This window comes from Filicampus tigris, chromosome 13 (genome assembly GCF_054856515.1).
Source record: "Filicampus tigris isolate MCC_2025a chromosome 13, RoL_Ftig_1.0, whole genome shotgun sequence".
Lineage (NCBI taxonomy): Eukaryota > Metazoa > Chordata > Actinopteri > Syngnathiformes > Syngnathidae > Filicampus > Filicampus tigris.
This window is the reverse complement of record NC_141229.1, coordinates 15,064,485-15,085,147: the sequence shown is the minus strand read 5'-3', so window position 1 is coordinate 15,085,147 and position 20,663 is coordinate 15,064,485. Positions and strand designations below refer to the sequence as shown.

At 41.0% G+C, this 20,663-nt stretch overlaps 2 protein-coding genes and 1 non-coding gene across 3 annotated transcripts in view; 2 read left to right on the top strand and 1 right to left on the bottom strand.

Moving 5' to 3' along the window:
* The first annotated feature begins 1,406 nt into the window (after window positions 1–1,406).
* Window positions 1,407–1,488, top strand: trnas-gcu (transfer RNA serine (anticodon GCU)). The gene has a single exon. It is a non-coding gene; the product is annotated as a tRNA-Ser (tRNA).
* A 289-nt stretch (window positions 1,489–1,777) lies between these two features.
* Window positions 1,778–6,069, top strand: adi1 (acireductone dioxygenase 1). Its single transcript, XM_086049708.1, has 4 exons — window positions 1,778–2,549; window positions 2,976–3,095; window positions 3,272–3,451; window positions 4,539–6,069. Exons 1-4 carry the CDS (start codon window positions 2,427–2,429, stop codon window positions 4,653–4,655), a joined length of 540 nt encoding a protein of 179 aa, XP_085905834.1. The 5' UTR covers window positions 1,778–2,426; the 3' UTR covers window positions 4,656–6,069.
* Window positions 6,070–6,128: 59 nt separating this feature from the next.
* Window positions 6,129–20,663, bottom strand: part of trappc12 (trafficking protein particle complex subunit 12) — a 31,976-nt gene continuing 17,441 nt past the window's right edge. Inside the window, exons 4-12 of the mRNA XM_086049707.1 lie at window positions 18,823–18,936; window positions 15,901–16,039; window positions 13,352–13,464; window positions 13,034–13,106; window positions 11,866–11,939; window positions 10,064–10,162; window positions 9,139–9,242; window positions 7,943–8,030; window positions 6,129–7,861 (exon numbers count right to left, since the gene is read on the bottom strand). Coding sequence (XP_085905833.1) covers window positions 7,619–7,861; window positions 7,943–8,030; window positions 9,139–9,242; window positions 10,064–10,162; window positions 11,866–11,939; window positions 13,034–13,106; window positions 13,352–13,464; window positions 15,901–16,039; window positions 18,823–18,936 — 1,047 coding nt within the window. The 3' untranslated portion in view covers window positions 6,129–7,618. The remainder of the gene's footprint in view (window positions 7,862–7,942; window positions 8,031–9,138; window positions 9,243–10,063; window positions 10,163–11,865; window positions 11,940–13,033; window positions 13,107–13,351; window positions 13,465–15,900; window positions 16,040–18,822; window positions 18,937–20,663) is intronic.

Sequence of the window (20,663 nt, the reverse complement as noted above, 5' to 3'; positions counted from 1 at the left end):
GTCATGGTGAGTACGAGTTGTCTCGCCACAACTGAACGAAGCACATGCTGCAGGGTGTCTTTGCAGATGCTCTGGTCTGCATTTTAAAAACTAAATCATTTGTGATGCCCAGTCCTGGAAATTTTCTGACACACTGCTTACATGCATAGAATCACTAAACTTAAATGGTAGCCATTCAAATCAAAAATCTATTTCTTTTCTGCCCTATATTTGCTCCCTTTGAAAATTGTTGCCTTACATGACTCCTTGTAATATTTTATACATTTGTTTAGCATTTTTTTTATCCCATTGCAACCACACAACCACAATTCCTTTCATTCTACTTTTACTACCCATCTGCCATTTCATCATGTGTTCATTTGTTTCATTCTCTCTTGTAACGGTCACCGACCTTTTTGAAATTGAGTGCTACTTCTCAAGAATGTATTAACCATTTGGATGGCTACCAGTTTGATACACACCTCTGAAATAACAAATATACTCAAATTACCTTTATCATCATTATTATTATTATCACTATTATTAATTCATGATATTAGTTTATGTGAAGATACTAGTCTTGTTAATGATCTGTCACAATAATTACGAAGCAGATAAATATAAATATACAAGACTTTATTTCAGTACATCTCTGCCACTGTTTACTTTTTCAAATGATCACTTCTATAACATCCCAAGAAAATTACATTGTCCCATTTCTGGTGAGCAATTTTTAGAACAGGTTTCCAGGCTACTCATGTGGTCTTTGGGGGCTACTTGGTGCCTGGAGGCACCAGGTCAGAGACCACTGCTCTATAGCAACATTCTCATGGTAAAACAATTCCTGGATGGAACAAATACAACACCTTTTCATCCTCATCCTTAAATCATTATTAATATAAAGAATGAAGCCATAAATGCCCTACAAATCTAATGATACATGCATCAACAATTAAACTTGACTGGCTGACCTGTCCGAGGGGCCCAATCAAACCTTTATTGACCTTATCAGTTGGAATTATTTTATAGGTCCTTTTACCTCTGACTATTCAGATCAATTTTATTGTGCTTTTTCAAACACCTGGCCTACTGTTAACTTTGGAGGCACGGTAAACACCAACAAATCAGCCTTCGTTTTGCAAAATACGTAATGCCTACAGCTGAAAAAAAAAACACAAAAAAACTGCGCCTTTCAAACCCTGCTGACTCACGTTCAAGAATACACTGAAGAAATAGTGTGTGCAACTAGCGTGAAATATTTTTTAATAAAATAATATTTGACCTCATGGACAGAATGTCTAATGTTTGACAGTGTTTATCTTATTTATTTTCTGGAATTATGTTATCTCCGGGCCAGTGATATTGTCGTTGCCCTAGCGTCGATACAGTTTTTACTTATAATACTATCAAACATGTCACAATGCATCGACGAGGTGGCCGAGTGGTTAAGGCGATGGACTGCTAATCCATTGTGCTCTGCACGCGTGGGTTCGAATCCCATCCTCGTCGCAGTTACTTATTTACTTTACCAGTGCCAATCACTCATTTTCTTGTCGCTCAGACTGACAAGTACAATGGACGTTACTCCACATAAGCATGTTTAGTCAATTGTTGGTAATAATTCATTCGACAACGGAGATACATTTGTCATCGTGCGGTGTTTGCAGAACGAAGTGTACTTGAACGCACCACGGGGTGCTACTAGTAGCCCAAATTTGAGTGAATTTACTTTTATTTTCTCATTGCGAAATATCCCTAGACTCATTTTCTTATCGTTCAAGCAGACAAATACCCGTTAGGACTCGTGTTAGGACACTGTTAGGAAGTGTTAGGACCTTGTTAGGAAGTGTTAGGACTTTGTTAGGAGATGTTAGGAATTGATTAGGAACTGTTAGGACCTGGGTAGGAATATTTTTACCGTCCGATCGGCGCAGGGTAAAAGACGCGTTGAATTAATTGTTGGTTATTCAAACGACAATGGTGATTCGTTGGGAGCTTCTGTATGCCACTAATGACGACGAGGAGCGCTACAGCATCCAGGCTCACCCCTTCATGTTAAGGATTACAAACTGTCATCGTGCGGTGTCTGCAGAACGGAGTGTACTTGAACGCACCACGGGGCGCCATTGTAGCCCAAATTTGAACGAGTTTGGTGTGTTGTTTTTGGTAGGCGGTAGTTCGAATCCCATCCTTGACGGACATAATTATTTATTTGCTCATTGCGAAATATTCCTAGACTAATTTCCTTATCGTTCAAGCACACAAATACAATGGGTGTTAATCGACAGAAGCATGTTTAATTAATTGCTGGTTATTCAAACGATGACGGTGTTACGTTTGTCATCGTGTGGCGTCTGCAGAACGGAGTGTACCTGAACGCACCTCGCGTCGCCATTGTAGCCCAAATTTGAGCGAGCTTTGGCGTGTTGTTGTTGCGAGTTGTAAACATGGCAATGGAAGCCTGGTACATGGGCAATTCTGACGAAGACCAGAGAAAGCCGCACAAGCTTGACCCCAATCAACCCGTTTCGTTGGAGGAGTTAAAACATCTTGGCGTTTTCCACTGGAAGGTAACTGTTGTGGAGCAGTAATGACAATCACATGCTTCCAGCAGACACTTTCTGGTCGATACTTAGCTAACTTTGAAGGAGTTTGTACATTTGTGTGGTGAGACACCGTTTGGACAACTTTTGCAGAACGAGTGCAGGATTCAGTACTTGACTGTATCCAACACGTTTACCTGCATCATTATTAAACTGGAAAGAAACTCACAACTGCATATGAAATAAAGGCTATTCACAAAAAGGTAGAGATACTTTTGAGCTTCCGGATGAAATTTCAGAATGAACCTTAAAATGCACAGTTACTTTTACAAGTGCATTTTTAGTTATTTTTTGAAAGCCTGTTATTTCTAACTTTATGTGAGTACTGTATAGACAACAGTGGTCAGATTTGATTTAGCAGCTAAGACATACAGTATTGTATTTTTGTTGCAGCTAAATGCTGACATCTATGAAACAGACCCAGAACTGCAGCGTATCAGGAAAGAGCGAGGCTACTCCTACATGGACATCATTACCATTGAAAAGAACACACTGCCAAACTATGAAGAGAAGGTAACCAGAAAGCTTAATCTGTAAGACGTAAGTGTTTTGTGTTTTTAAAAAGACACGAGAAATGTGCAAATAATGTTTAGAGGTGTTCTTTAGCATGCAGGTCAATAGCTTTTGGACCACTAACTACTGTTTGGCTGTTGGATAATGAAACTGAGAAAAACTCTGTCTCTTATCAGTTAAAGATGTTCTTTGAGGAACATTTGCATTTGGATGATGAGATTCGCTACATCCTTGATGGCCAGGCCTACTTTGACGTCAGAGATAAAGAGGACCGCTGGATAAGAATTGCCATGAAGAAGGGTGACCTCATTACCCTCCCAGCCGGCATCTACCACCGCTTCACATTGGACGAATTTGTAAGTCCTGATAGCGGAAATAGACTGAACATTTTGACCATCGATGGGTGAATGTTTCCACTCCGTTATGAAGGAGACATGATGGTATGATTGTTCAGTTAGAGTAAATTTACTTGGAGTAAGACTTATTTGAACATATGCTTTGCTTAAGAATTTTCACTATGGTCACTCAATATTTAAAACATTTACACTGTAGTATTGATGTCTAGCATAACACTTTCTGGTATGAGCTGGGGTAGTTAAATGTAAAGGAAATAAAACATCTTAATGCCGAGATAGACCAGTCCGACGTTGGCCAACTATGACCGACGCTTATCCCCTGTGGCGTCGGGCCGACTGTCAGCACGTCCCGCTGGAAAACTGCACCGCAACGACAGACAGCGACGCTGAACATTAAAGTACCTTCTGTGCATGCGTGAGATGTAGTACCCCTCCATACCATTGGTGGCGGTAGTCACTATTGCTTATGGTTAGAAAAAGACAACCGAAAAGCTATCGGCCGGGGTCGGATTATAAAAAACATAAAACTATGCATTCAGCTGTATTTTTGAACAGTCTCTGCGGACCTGACGTCTTATGGTAGGCTATTCCAAAGTTGAGGACCAAAATGGCGGAATGCAGCTTCGCTGTGCGTTTTGGTCCTCACCCTAGGAATAATTAAAAGGCCGGCGCCAGAGGACCTCTGGATCCGCGAGGGTTGGTATGATAAAAGCAAATCAGATAAGACGGCCCAAGACCATTAACACATTTATAAACTAATAAAAGTACCTTAAAATCGATTCTGATCTAGGCCTTTACAACCAGAGGTGGCCACCTCAAAAACTTATTTGCAGGATTTTTTTCTGAATTTAAAATCTGGTATAAATACGACTATGTATGTGGTTGATATTGCCTTCTATACATACCACTTAAGTAAAAAAAAAAAAAAAAAAGTGCTGTACAGCTTTGAGGAAGCGTGACTTAAATCTTTTGGCTACATTGAATACTTTCAACTTTAATTTCTGATGTTCCTTGACTATTTATTTAGAGTGAACACATATCCAGTAATCCACATACGCTGATTGTATTTTTTTTTCTGTCTCCACAGAATTACACTAAGGCCATGAGGCTGTTTGTTGGGGAGCCAGTGTGGAAAGCTTACAACAGGCCAGCGGATGACTATGAGATACGAAAGAAATATATGGCTTCTCTGCAGGAATCCTGAAAAAGTGCAAGACTGCAATCTGCAAATTAGGATGTCTGATCAGAACATGGTTCTGAGATGACACATTTCCATGTACATTAAAAATCCAATTGCACTACACAAAGTTAAAGCAGATGTCTCAAATTCAACTTATGCGGGGGGGCGCTGGAGTTTTGGGTGTCTCTCAAGTATTCCACAAAAAAGGTGTTTAAGTATTCAAAAATCATACAACTAATCCAATCTTCTCATTTAAAAAAAATTAATAACAGTTCAGAACAGTAACGGTTCTTCAGGACATGAACAAGATTTGTGATCCGGTCCTCTCTCATCTCCCTTTGTGTACTTATCAGCAAGTCTTGTTCAGTAATGACGTCTGATTCCTGTTTTTACACCGAGTGCAGACTGCTTTCTTTTACGAAATTGACGGGTGAGTCGGTGTAGAGGCAAAGCTGTGCACCAGAATGCCCAGAGGGGTGCAACACGACCCCAAAAACAGTCAACTAGACTTGCTCCGGCATGAAAATTAGCAGAGCTCGGCATTGGCCCTCCGTCCCCGGGTTTCCGTCCTGCATATTCAATAGGCCCACGTGTCATTGCGTCTGTGGGACCGCAAGGTACACCACACCCTTTTATTTTTTGTTTCCTTTCCCGACCGCGTGTCAGGAGTGCGGCACCTGCATGTGAAGCAGTATCTGTAAAGTCCGTTCTCGACGCCGGTTGGCTGACTCCGCCCGACTGGGACCACGTGGGTCGATTTGAATATGCAGGACGGGAACCCGGGGACGGAGGCGCGATGCCCAGCTCTGAAAATTAGGTTATGCTCGTTTTTATGCCGACGCCCGGGCCCCAGTCTACCAAAATGGGGCCTTCCGTGCATTCATGTTAGTGCTAAAAAAAACCCCAAAAAACATTCCAACTCCCATTTTTGTTGAAATTGTCTGTCATCCTCAACCTATCTCTTCATGGCAGGTTTTGAAAAAGACATGACTGGGACTGGGTGACAGGATATCATTACCTTCCACTTGGTGTCACTTCAGAATTCCATTTCGCTGAATGCTGTCATGAGTGTGAGCTATGGTAGCCCATAAGTGATTTAAAAAAAAAAAAAAAACACACACACAAAACACCCAGGGCAACGATGCACCAAAAAACAAGAGGGCCACACTAACATTAAACTTTGATGTCAAGTAGGGGGCTGCAAATGGCTCCTGAGCCGAGCCCCCCGAGTTGAAGTATCTGTTACCATACTCCCCCCCACATTTAAGTAGTAACTTAATTTCAAATCAGAGAATCCATCCTAAAGTCTTGTGCGAGGTAATTGTAACTGGAAACTTCCCCCCACCACTCCATAGCAGTGACATGTTTCTTTGTTTAACAAAATCAATGTAAGTCACGTTATTTTTTCTCTCTGATAATAAAATGTCTGAAACAGTCATTTTAAATATCACCGAAGTCACTGTCAGTATGGTAAGGACTGCTTGTAGAGTATTCCTATGCACTTTATAATAGCATTTTTATTAGGTAAAGTCAACTTTGCTTACATAATTATGATCACACAATATGTAAACAAAACAATCAGCATGTTTTTAAGAATGTAATTATGATTGTTTAAAGAATGACAACCATTGCTTACTTTGACATCTTTCTACGTGTCAATATATATATATACACATTTATATACATATGTATACACACACACGCTCCATTTTGTGACACAATGGATAAATAGTTAACACACCCTCAGTTCAAATGTCAGGTTTTTGCGATGTAAAAAAAACAAACACCAAGACAAATCATTTGAACTTTAAAAATTTTTTTTCCTAGGTCACAATGTTGACATTAACCTGTCAAAGTTTTTTTTTAATCAATTGAAACTTAGAATATGGGTCACAATGTATTTGTTTTTTCCATCCTGGTGTCATTTATTTCATGTGTCATCACAAAAACCCTGAACAGGGTTGTGTAGACTTTCAATATCCACTATATATGTATGTAGGCGCACAAATGGACACACACAGTGGGCCCCTTGTTGGTTTCAGGGGAAAATATAATGCAATCGCAGTGGTTTATGTATATTGTATGAGTTAATAAACCCCAGAAAGAGAAAGCTTAATTCAAGTAGCATTAGACAGTTATAATCCAGTACAGTATTATAAATGTGTTCATGCAGGGAGAAGTTTTAAAAGGACTTGTGCAGTGCATGCTTACTAGACTTTCAAGCATAATGAGTCTAATGCCCTTGTCAAGTTTCACATTGTTAACCTGCAGATTCGACAATGTAGTATTAATTTAATGGACTACTGTATTTACCAACTGTGAGGCAGTTGGCTTAGCATCAAGGCTTTGGACTAGCATGGCGTTTCCCCTGTCTGACTTGTAACACATGGAAGCCATCCATATATAGTATGCCCATATAAAACTTGCGAAAATGGTACTGAAGGTAATTCACAAATTAAACCTATCAAAAATCAGGAGCCTTTGCTGTAATGCAAGATTGTGGTACTTGTCAGCCTTGCAAGTCTGTGCAAGTGCTATCAGCAGACAATTAGAACTACCACAAAAACACGTATGCAACACAACTTCAATGGGCAACAGGCTACATATTGTGGTGATGAAGTGTCTTTGTAATGTTTGACTGATAAATAAGAACATAGGTATTTCAATTATATTATTACTTAATTTCCCGACAAATTGTGATTTGCAGACAGTTTAAAGTGTCATCGGAAAACTTCAGGCATGAACAGTCAAGCTTTTAAGAAATGCAACAACTGTCAAAGCATTCCTTTGAATGGCTGATTTAAGTTCACAATTCTAATGTTCAAAGCCTTTTTGCTTCGGTAGAAGAAAACTAATGCCTAATTTTAAGAAACCAATCCAAGCACTGAACATTCACTTTGTTCTTGTAGTAGCAAGTCCAATTTTGGAAGTAGGGTACTGTAGAAGACAGTAGAAGAAGAACAACATTCCCACCCAGTCTTGAGTTTTCAAACCAGTTTGAGGCACTGAATGTTGAAGCTGTCCCCTTCCCGGCAGGACACAGCCTCCAACAGCGCCTGCTTCTTTTGGGTGCTGCGTGAAGATTCCAGTTCATACATTGTGGTCAGGTTGAAGAGGACACTCTCGTGGAGGTAGAGGGCTGGGTCCTGCTGCACCAGGCCTTCCAGCTTGCCCAGGGACTCCTTGAGCCGGCCCAGGTAGAGCAAGCAAACTGCTGCATTGTTGTTGGCCTTGATTGGAATTGAGACAGATGAAGAAACGGCTAAGAAATGGGAAGGAGAATGTAATTTAGCAGTGTGGCCAAGACTTACAACAGGGTTTTTTGGGTCCATCTTTAAAACTTCCATGAAGGATGCATGTGCTTCAGCATAGTTGTTCTGACTGAGGTAGACAAACGCCCTGGAAATCCACATAAGTAGTGCTTTATGTACATTGGGAGGCATTTATTTGTATGTTGTTAACATAATGTACTTTGGAGGACGACTGATGGGCTAATGTGAATCATGCAAATCAAATGTATGCAGTGTTCTAGCTCTCGCATGACAATTTGCTAACACAGCCAACGACAATTGTTGATCACTGTGTCAGATGTTCTTTACTTTGGCAGTGATCTGGGCTTTTGTTTTGAAGCAGAAGTTCTACCTCGTGTCTCTTTTCTGACTGACTATTCCCTGCCATGATTGAGAATATTTGAGCCGCATGGATTTATTGTCTGTTTTGGGTGACGTGGCAGTGTTACAGTGCCACTTCAGGCCTGGCATACAAACTAAAGCATTTCAGCGTCTTTGTGTGGACACAGAAACTTTTCAAACACAAATAAGAAAAACACTGACTCTGTTTCCATGTCTTTCTGCAACAGCTTCCCCAACCTAAACTCTTCCATAAAGTTGGCAGCCCAGAATTGTCCAATTTATGTCTTGAGCTGTTGAAGAACTAGATACGCGGGGAACAAACAGCTGTTGTCCAAAGTAAACGCTGACTTATGAAGGAGGTGTGCCTCAACACTTTTGCCCATACAGGATATGCAAACTAGCTAGTCTAAAGCTTGTCTTAAGATTCTTATTACATACAGTATTTCTCTAGCCCCTTAAATTTCAATATCAGCATGCCTATAAATGTATTATGACACACTTACTGGGCACTGAGTATGCTGACACAATCTAACATGATCAGAGATCTACTTCAAATATGCAGGGCTCCTATGTAGTTAAATACCTCCCCAATGCACAGCTGGGCTTTCTGTACTCTATTCCCGAGTACCGGTAGGTAAATATCTGCCCACTGCTTAGGGACACTAGTTGTACTCACTGTGACGGCTTAACTGCCAAAATCAGATATTCTGTGATGCATTCAAATATATTTGTGAAAATGACAGAATTATGCATTAAAGAGCCTTAATCTGTGCTAAATAGCATATCAGAAACAAGCTCTGATGTTATCTCAAGCATCACCAACTATCGCCTTTGCAAAGATGCTAAAATACAAACCACAAAAAGAACACACATGCCTGTTCATCAGCACACATGTTGTGAGGTTGGGCTCGCTGTCTGTCCTCTGGCACGTTTTCTCCACATCGCAGAAATACGTCTCAGCTGTTTTAATGTCTCCAATCTAAAGAAAGCAGCAGAGCTGGGCACTTGATCCTTTTTTGCCGGTCCGGCCGCAACCCTCCACCCTTGACCTGAGCACCCTTCCGGCCGCGACCCCTCCACTCTTATTCATAAAAATGATCAACTGCGTGTGATTACTTCCTTTGCGAGCCCCGGGGTTAGTTTTGTCATATTGTAATTATTTGGTCCAAAAGACGGCCAGAAGTAGCAGTCAACTTACGTACAAGTTACTTATTTATTTATTATCTATTTTGCACACTTCCCCTTCTTCGCCGCCTTCAAAATAAAAGCATGCCAGCAAACCACTATACACAGCAGCTTTGCTATGGCATATTTCCGGAAGTAGGGAAGTGTGTGCGTGGCATGTGTCGCAGACCTGTCGCCAACAGCACAATGCGTCGGTCATGTGAATCAATGCGGCAGTTGTCGCTCACGCCGCTGCGGGAGTAGAAAGAAGCCTAAAAAGAAGCCTTTCACTGAGTTGGCTGAGATGAAATTTGGCCGCCTCGCGACCACGTCAAACGCATGAGGGCCGATTAGTGGGCCGGACTAAAATCCACTTCCAGCCATTTTTTAAAATGTGTCACCCACCACCCCTCCGCCCCAAAATCGGGCATCCGGCCTGGCCGGAGGGTCCGACCGGTCTGGCCCAGGGACTGCAAAGCAGCTCTGCAAAGCAGTAAACACACTGAGTAATGCCTTAACATGATTAATCCAAATATGATATTGTTGGGGTTTCCCCCCAATTCGTTTAGCTTTAATTTTAATGTTTGCCTGACAAGACCTCCATGTAAAGCTTTGGATGTGTGTTGGTGTATCAACCTGCAAGAAGATGCGTCCTATGCCGCTGAGCAGCTGCGCTCTCTGCTGGGGTTCATACTGGATGATGGCGTGATAGATCTCTACAGCCAGAACATAGTCCTGCAGTGAGGGATGGATAAAGTTTGACATGTGAGAGTCATAGACAGAGAAAGTGAGAAGATCGCAGAAAAAAAGAAAAAGCTTGGGAAAGAACTAGAAGACATTGAAATTAGAGACAAATGAGGTAAAGGTGAGGGACGCAGCAGGAGGAGGAGACAGGTGGAGGGCAGGCCGAGCGGAGGCATGGAGGAAGAGAGCGAGAGAGGGCATTAATCAAACATATGGAGTAATAGCAGGGCGAGGTGACCCAACTTCAACCTCCACATTGCTCACGCGGTGACTCGACTACTGAGTAGAGCCACGGAGGGCGGTCACAAAGGCAAGTGCGTGTGTGCGTGTGTGTGTGTGTGTGTGTGTGTGTGTGTGTGTGTGTAGGCTCACATACTACTGTGTGCACATTTTTGCAAGCATTAACGGATGCATTTGTTTCGCATTCACATAAATTGGAAAAGTAGAGAATTGAATCTTCATTGCATTCGTCAACTCTTTGCCAATGATTTGAATATTTTAAACACTGCAGCTGCTGTAGTATTAAAGTTGACATGTTGCTTCTTACACACATACACACACATACACTAGCCATAATCTATAACTTCATATAGTGTTCTAAATTTATTTTGACAACCTAAGAATTGTCATGTACAAAGTAAATGTAGCATATGTCTATGCCAAATGTCGAAGCATACTTCTATTAATATTTCCCAACAATCTTTTGTCTTCATCTCATAGTATGTTGGCTGCGCAGCTCCCAGTTTTGTATTTATTTGTTTTGTCCATTCAGATTTCAGCTTTAATATGTTGCCATGCAAATATGATTTGCCCACTGCTTCAGAATCCCGCGTACTGGCATCGAGCACACACCCACCCTTTGAAAACGCAGGTTCTTTAACCAGTATGACTTCAGATTCACCATTTTGTGCCTTCACGAATCCTCAGAGCCATGCCTGCATTTTTACATCCTCTAAATGGTTCCGTTATGACTATCCTTCTGATACTTTCAGTTTGCAATGCCCAATATCCGGGCAGTAACCAGATCTTAACAAAATGTATTAATAAACCCTGAAACTGTATTTCAAAGAGCGGGGTTGTGACTTGGGAGGCTTTAAAGCAATATTTGTTCAGCCACCATTGTACAAAAACTCCCACGCGTAGAACTGGTGCACAACAATGAGCAAACAACATGACTGTAGATGATAGGAAGTGTTTACATTGTGGCTGATTTTTACAATAACATTTGTGATGCATTCTTCCCAATTGAAAGAGCAGTACTGATTGACCAATCAATGTGTCGCGCTCCACCCTTCATACACCAATACAGGACTATCGAAAAGTGTCACACTAATCAATTATATACTAATCAGTCAATAACTTTCACATTTGAGACCGTCAAAGAGTAAATAACCTCCCGTGAAAACAGGGCTTGATTCAGTAAGTAATCTTGACACTAGATGGCACTGTGGCTCTTTTTACAGTCTGATCGCGTGGCCACCCTTCCCTTTCTTTTCTTCCGTCCCTCTCTGACCAAGAATCCAATTAGTGGTCAGTCTGGGGGGATTTCACTGTGAATCCTCCACCCGCCTGGCATCAGAGCGCTCTCTCTCTCACACCCATACACACTAACGCCACACACCAGCCACCCCCCCCCTCCTCCTCACACACAAGCAGACTGTAGACTCGTGTATAAGGACATTAAACATACGTACCTTCATCACCAGCAGACAGTTGGCCATGGAATAGAGGACTCGACTGAGACGAGATTTCCACAGCTTGAGAGATTCTAAAATCAGGAAGAAAGGAGACAGGGCAGATGTTTCATTGTTTGAGGCTGACTTCCTGCTTTCATCACACCTTTTTGGCACTCTGCTCCGAGACCCGTTACTGCTACATATCCTACTTTCTTTTTAATTCCCTTGCATTACTCCTCCACACCAGGGTTTATTTTAGGGGGAGGCGATAGGGAAGACACTGCGGCACTTTTCTTCTTTTCCTCAGACAGAACCCCCCGTGGAAGAGCTTCTGTACAGGCCTATTATTATTCATGGCAGCACACCTGTGAGTGTGCCTGTGTGTGTGTTGGGGAGGGGAGCTAATCACTCAGTAGGGGTCTGATGTGCGAAGGCATGCCCCTGTGTTATTGACTTGACTGTCGGCTGTCTGTGTGGGCAGGGAGAGGAGAGACAGAGGGCAGAGCTCTTACACAAACTGGCAGCACTGGTGCACCAGCAGCACATACGTTCACACGCACCGTCCTGACACTTTTTCCCAATTATAAGCCAGTGTCTTGCTACATTTAGCTCAGATTTAGCAACTGGCATCTTGTTTCTCATGGCTTTATATTAACCTTACTTAGTTGCTTCTTGAGTGTAAAGGAGAAAAAAAAGCAGACTGACAGGAGCTTGCAAAGAGATTTATTGCTAGGTTGAGCAATTGTGAAGGACGAGAGTTGTGCGTAGGGGTAATATGAGTGAAGATATTAGTGAAGTAGTGGTGATTCCAGTCTATACTACCTGTTTAATTCCCCACCCCATGTGCAGATGCCGGTAGCCTGGATAAGACTGATGTGTATTGATCTGTTCTGCTGGCTGGGCTGGAGAAACCGGCTTGATATTCAGCATGAGTACGAAAGCAGTGAGGTGCTAAACACTTTTAAGAGCACACGTCGATGTGTTTGTGTGTGTGTGTGTGTGTGTGTGTGTGTAGTCAAGGTATGCTGCAGTACCGCACCAGGTGTGCTTCAGTGCTTGTTTGTGCGTACGTGTATTTCCCAGTGGGGTCTGTGACCTCACTTTCCTCCAGTGTGTGATGCAGTCTGGGCCCGGGGCCAGGTCTGCAGCCTCAAGTCTGCTTGAGTGAGCATGTGTGTGTGCTTACCTTGCCTATTCTCCTCTGTTAGGGTGATCATGCCGCCATCCTCAGCCAAGCCTTTCCCCAAGTTATCCAAGATCTGTTCAAGAAATTGTTTCACTGCTAGCACAGCTCTGTAGGATTTCTGTTCATACCGGAATCCGCATATTCTGTAACTCTAAAATCTGGCCATATTTCCATGTTTACAAAGGTTGACTCAAGTAGTTGTCTGGGTAATGTGTTTTTTTTTTTTTTGGTGGGTGTGCATTCTTCAATGTAAGTGCTACAGATGATGCAGATCTTTATGTTCATCTGGAGGCTGTGCTTGTTTGTTCAAGTACTAACTGTGAGGCAGACAGTTTTGAGATTGTGCAGGCGGTCCAGAGCCTCCTGGGGCTTAGCCAGGTGCTGGGGAAGCTCGGCGTGCAGTAATCGCATGGAGAACGGCACCATGGAGCCTGTTAGGGAGGAAAGGATGGCAAAAAATAAATAAATAAATACATTTTTAAAAAAGGCGGGGGTGGAGGGCGATGGTTGGAGAAAAAACAGGAGACGGGAGAACATTTGAGGATGGGGAAGATCAGCAATGGGGTAGGATGAGGACATGGCAGGAGAGAGGGAAGAGGAAACAAAGGTACATGACGAAAATGCAAACCGCTCCACCCATAACACACACCCACACCCACACGCACACACGCACACACACACAGAGCCCTGGAGGCAAGAACCTACAGATGGCATTGAGCTATGTATGGCTGCTTATTAAACCCTCTCATCGTTCCCTCTGAACGCTGCACAGCACTACTACTCATCTCCACGCTTTATCTTTCTGTGTCTCTGTCTCAACATGCTTCACACACATTATTGTAGAAGACCCTTACCCTTACTTCAGGAAAGACCCTTAGCTTTGATTGGGGGTTCTCTTTGATACTCTCATCAAATCTTAAGCTCACCTAGGTGGTGCATCTTTGCGTGCAGCTTCCACCCATCTCGATAAACTCCCCTTCAAAAGTATCGGAACTGAAGCTAGTTATTTTGTTTGATTTTTTTTCCATTTTATTTGCTTTAGATTACAAACATTTGGGTTTGAAATCAAAATGGAAATATGTTTTAATGTCCATGTATTTACAGCTGGATCCGATACACAAGCTTTAGCACAACTTTTTTTTGACTGAATCCAGTCATTTTTCATGTGCGTAAAGACACTGCAACATATTTCAACCCGTTTGAGCAATTGGACCATGATTTTTTAAAATATCTGGAACAATCATGATTGTTGAACCCTAGGAGCAAAATATGCAATTCCACAAATGAATAACTGACAATTCTTTAGAGGGCAAGTAGCACATGGGCACAGCCACCTCTTCAGGCATTTAAGGAGTTTAATCATGGCAATACATGGTCAGTACAAGCATTGGGCTGAAGAAATGCTTAACAAATCCATCCATCCATTTTCCCAACCACTCATCCTCACTACGGTCGCCAAAAATCAAAACTTGTGCCGGAGAGACTAAGTCATCGGAATACATTAGAATGCAATTAATGCGTGTAAAAAGAGGACCAGCAAAAGCAAAGTGTTGCTGCAGACAAGTGGAGTTGTTGAAGCTTCTCAAGGATAGTAAGGATTCAAAAATCTTTTGGGAGAAACTTTGCTTGTGTAACTTAATTCACTGTGATGGAGTAACGTGGGTTGCAAATCAAGCAGCTTTAAAAAAAAAGATAAGATACGTGTCACACAAGAGTAAAATAGATTTAAGCACAGTTAACAGCAATGTTAAAACATTCTACCCTCGCATGTTCGTCAATATCTTTGAGTAAAATTCTTCTTTTAGAAAAATGTTTCACAATATGCACAAAAAGGTAGGGCCCGACTAATCAATCGGACGGCCAACTTAATCGGGCGATATTAGCACTTTTAAAAACAATTCAAACGTGTACCACTCAATGGTCGTTGAGCCCCTTCTGGTGAAATGGCCATTCAGAATGGGAGTCAGACAGTGCTCGCTGTGAATGACCTGCAATTGATCCTAAGATAGGTTCACACCGCAGGCAAATGCGACCCAGATCGGATTTTTTGCCCATATGCGACCTGTGTCTGATTTTTTTATGACAGTCTGAACGGCTCAATTATGATTTTTTCAAATGCGACCTGGGTCACTTTCATATGTGGTCCTAGATCAGATACGTATCCGATCTTTTCCAATGCGTTCGCGGTCTGAACGGCCAGGTCGCATATACTGTATACAACATTGACGAGCCCAAGATGCGCTCCGCGCAGGCGGAGGGAAAGTGCTGGCAGCGGGGGAATCAAATCTGCAAAATTGTTATGAGTAACACTATTGACTTTATATTTTACTTTAATTCAATCCCACTTGAAACGTGAAGCATAAAATGGACATTTATGGCGATCGTAGTAATTCAGCCACGGCTCAGATAGAGTCATTTTTTTTACGCACGGTTAAGACACGACGTCATCGTTCGTGATGTCTCCATGAAATGAGATATTAAAGCCTCGCCTCATAATTTCCCCCAAATACTGTATTTATTTCTACCTGCTACCTAATCGCTTGACTGTATAAATGCCCCGACACGCTGGACCACATTTACTTCCGCAAACACAGCGTCGAGTGTGACGTCGTCTCTTCTTCTGGGAGAACACAGCCTATATTCCAGTTCTAAATTGTATTGCTCTGAACGGAATTGTGAGCTGTGTGGAAACTTAAGTTACTTTATGTTGTGTAATAAGACTGGAAATTGTATAGTTTCCCAAGCAATATTTATGGAAATAATTATTTGGTGAACAAACATACGCTTCCTATAAATGTGTTCAATCATGGTGAAGGATGGTGTACTCTGGTCTGGGTGTGTGTGTGCGCGTGTGTGTGTGTGTATACCTCTTCTCCCAGGATATACAGTGGGGTAGTATTCATAAAAGAGGTCTGGTTGATCCAGATCACCAAAAGGCTCAAATTCCAGCTCAGCATTTTGGAAAAGGTTCAGCTTGGTGAGAAGGGCCAAACGCACAAACCAAAGCTGGAAAAGATAAATACAAACATACACAACGTCTTTGGGCAATAGGTAAGAAAAATGAATACTGTAATATGCTGGTCGGTGTCTGTTCAAAGTACTATATATTTATTATTATTTGCAAATCCTTGTATTCTGTTTTTATTTATGTTTAATTCAACGTCCCAACTTCATCAGAGTTGGGTTTGTAACTCCTTTCCTCCAGGCAGCACCTGAACCGTTTTTGGACTGCTCCATTTTGCTTTGCTTCTAGGAAATAAAAGACCAGACTGGTGCTATATACAATGTGAATTTAAGAAATATAAACTGCTGATTATATAAAAAAAAGAGTAAGAGTAAAAAAGTGAATTGTTCATTTGTTATAATGTCACATTTTTATTGTTTCATAAAACACTTGCTTCAGGCCCCTGAAAAAAAAAAGCTCCATAAAATTAGGAGGTTGCGCCTCAAATTAAGTCATTAATTTGCAAAACTGCTCCGCAAAAGGGGAAAAAAATAAATAGAAAAAAACATTTTTTTTTTTTTAAAAGAAATCGAGCCTTGATCATGAAACACTTTTCAGCCATATCGGCCAGCACTACCTGTGTCAAGGAGTAACGCTTTAGGCAGCAAGTCTTTTCATTAAGTTGTGGAATTGTACTTAAAATGTTGAGCTTTGTTGACCAGAATGTTAATCATTTACCAGTCAATACATATGTATGTAAAATACAGAAACTTTTTTTCCATTTTTTTTAAGAAATAATATTTGACTTAAAACTGTGGTGTTCGATGTGATAGCGTTGAACATTTTGTTGCATCTAACTTTAGTGCTGGTGCAACGACGAAAAAACGTCTGGAACACCAGTGCAAAAAGTTATTCTAGAGCCCAAAATAAATAAATATATCATTGAATAAATAAATGTGTATATATATGCGCACTCATTCACTCATTTTTTGCCAACCCCCTCCAAAAAGATCCCACATTGAAAGGGGGTGTAGGGGGAGTACTATACAGTGGGTTTACTAAGAAACAAACATTCCGTTTAGATGTTTACCAGTACCTAGGCAGTAAAAGTAGGTTCTATTTATATTAAAAAAAAAAAAATCTATGCTTTACAGCACATTTGATACACAACGTAACGCGATAAGATCCACATACTGTAATACAGAGTTAGATATTTAAAAGCTTGTTTTCTGCCCATTTATCTCAGAAAAAACTTGCAGGCTTGACAAATAGATGGCGGAAGGATACCCAGGCTGCAAATGGATGACAATTGACGGACTTGCAAATTTTTGTAAAACGCCCACCTCTGTATAATATATTATTGTAGGGATGCAAATAAGGCTGTAACAAACATATCTTTCTTTCTTTCTGGAACTGAACATCCTATCGATTAATCAGGTAATCCCAATAACTACAGTAATGGGAGAATATTTACTGTTGAGAAAGTGAAAAGGATCAAAGCATATGGACGATTTTAGATTTAAAAAAAGGTATCAACGCAGTTAATCGATGATGAAAAATAATCTATTTATTTGATAATCGATTACTTGATTAAAAGATTGATGGTTGCACCTAGGGGTGGGAATCGATGGGTACCTCACGATTCGATCCGATTCCGATTAAGAGGCCCACGATTCGATTGATTTACGATTGAGCGGCCTACGATTCGATTCGATTCCGATGCATCACTACAATGGATTACTTTTTATAGTTCATCAACACTGGTTCCTTTTTTAAAACAATTGCAGAACTCAAGGAAGAGCAAGGACTTATATTTCACACTTTGACAAATTTTAAAAAGTGCCAATGGCAGCATTTGTTGTAAAAAATGTCTGTAACTTAGTCCTATAACAAAAAATGTATAAAACATATTTAGACTTAATCTGATTTAGCATAACCTGTATTTTAATACTTGAAAGTGCAATTTGCATCATCTGATTGACGTTACTGTGTAACTTAGCAACGAACGCTGCTTTTATTTAACCTAATGAAGCACATGGTGTAGTATATTTTCTTTTAAATGATATTGCAATTTGCCCTTTCAGGGTGGACCCCGCCTACTGCCCAAAGACAGCTGGGATAGGCTCCGGCACCCCGTGACCCTCGTGAGGATGATGGATGGATGATATTGCAATTGATTGGTGACCTTTATTTCACATGTAGTTTATGTCAGGCTGTGATATTTTACAGTACAGTAGAGGGCAGTTTTAAACATTGTGTGAAAAAGGACGGTTGGCAAAGTGAACCAGAGAGCAAGAATCTCCTTGGGTGGAGAAAAAAAGGACGAGAGTAGAGACAGAAAATGGCGCGCGGTTCTGTAGCGATGGCTGGTACGGTATAGTACCACCGCCAACTTGTCACGTAAGCCTCGGCACAGACGTCTGGCGTACAAACACACGTAATCGTCTGCACAGCTTTTTATTTTTTTTTATAGTATTTAGTAGTATTTCGTAGTAGTTTTTTAGTAGTCTTTTTTAATGTATACATTAAACATCGCTTATTAATAATACCTCTGAATCGATGCAGAATCTTTTTAATAAAACGAACGATGCATCGAAAAAACGATTATCGTCCCGACTTCCACCTTAAACATTGAACTGGGGAACCTGCAAAATAGTAAACATTTCAGAAGAGGGCAAATCGTTTTTCACAAACTGCATGCAATTACGGTTGGAATTTTTTTTTAATTAGTTAAAACAATGACATTTTAAACAAAATTATTAAGTATATTACTAACCAAATGTATAGCCTAAACCATGCCATTTCTCAATTCTGACAGAAACACAAGCGGTGGTTTGCAGCCTACCTGTAGTGAGTTAGCGGTATGGGAAGTCGGCTGTCCAGCTTTTCCATATCCCTGGCCATGAGTTGTCAAAAGACGACCTGTTAGATCAACTGCTGCGCGCCAGTTCTTACTGCTCTGTAGGGTAGGGGAGACAATAAGCCTCTGAATGATTGCAATCACATCTCAAGTCATATCACACAGTAGATTTGAGTGTCTACTTCATTTTTTATTATTTAACTTAACCAGATAGAAACAGTAGGTAGATGGATGGATAGATAGCAGTTGAATCTGATGGCCACCATAGCCAGTGAGATCTGTGATAATGGCTAGGCAATAAGCATGCATTAAGAGTCTCCACTGTGCAATGTCGCTCTGTCCGACCAACTGTATTTCACTAGCTGATGAATTTGTTTTCATCTTTTGCTGTGGGTTTGAAACATTACAAGTTGGGCATGATACATTGGTATCCACCAACTTGCTGGGTAATGGCTGTCAGATTCCCATGTCTGGCATTTTGTTCATTGCAGTGAAAGATTGGTTACTCGAAAACTTTTTTTTTTATATTTTAATTCTGTTTCCAAATTTTTAGAAAGTCATTTTCCTCTTCCCCAGTACACAATACTTGAATGAATTTAGTGACTTGCTTGATTGGTCTGCACTCTGCACAGATCATGGACTTGTGGGGTTAAATGCCACAAAAACAACACATAAAAAGGTTGACTCTCCCATTCCTGAGGGGTTGGTCATGCATCTCTTACCCAAAAGCAGTGGGAGCTTAAGTGGTATCTTTCCAGTCATCCCTACATCATGTTCCCCGTTTTCTTAATGTAAGGTTCCTCTTATCCTAATACAAAGCCACTCCCTACTAGGACTGCAAGATATTGGGCAAACATGCGATATGCAATATGGGTGTTGAATATTGTGATACCAATATTATTGCAATATTTCTCACCAGGTATCTAAATATATGACATATATTATTTAATGAAAGGAATAATTTCTTCATGTGATAAAAATAAGCAGGCTTAATGTATTCTTGTCTTGTTATTGAGTTTCAGGAATGCCCCTAGACACTGTTCTCCTGTTGGCGATGTAAGGTAGCATCTGATTGGTCAGTCAGCTAAAAGCATACAATTCCATATGAATTTATTACCCATCTTTGTGATATGCATATTGCATGAGCCATTATCACGATGATATATTGTTTTTTATATCTATATATTGTGCAACCTTACTGCCTTCTTTTCCTCCTTAAGCCCTGACTCTGACCTGACTTTTTTCCATTTCTGCCATTTCATTTGATATATTTCAACCTCAGGTCGATTTTGCTACTCTCCATGTTGCTCTTTTTCTCTCCCTTTTGGCCGCTTCCTTAAATCCTATCTTTTATTTTACTGCTGCATTACTGTAGGTCTTTCTTTCACCCGCCCTCTTTTTCTGCCTAGTCTGTCAGCTGCTAGGCTGCCCCTGAATCTTCATTAGGGTGAGAAATGAAGCTGAAAACAAGTAGGCAGCCTGGATAGTCAAAGCAGCTGCAGCGCCTCTAAAATACAATATACACACCCTGCTTGTATGCTGGAGTTCACCATTGCCCTGCTGCAAAGAATAAATTAGTTTGTGCATGTGTTTCTTGGTGCTGGTATAAAATGGGAACGTCTAACATGTACAGTACTTGGCAGTACTACTCAGGTAGAGCCAAAGTGAGGTAAAACATTCAGCGCAGGGATTTATGGGCTTTCCAATGCAGTCTAGACCAAAGCAATTCAAATTAAGTGTCAATATAATTGTGGGACTGATGTCCAGCAGAACAATTCTACTGACAATGCAAAAAACCCCCCCAAAAAACAAAGTTTAAAGACCAG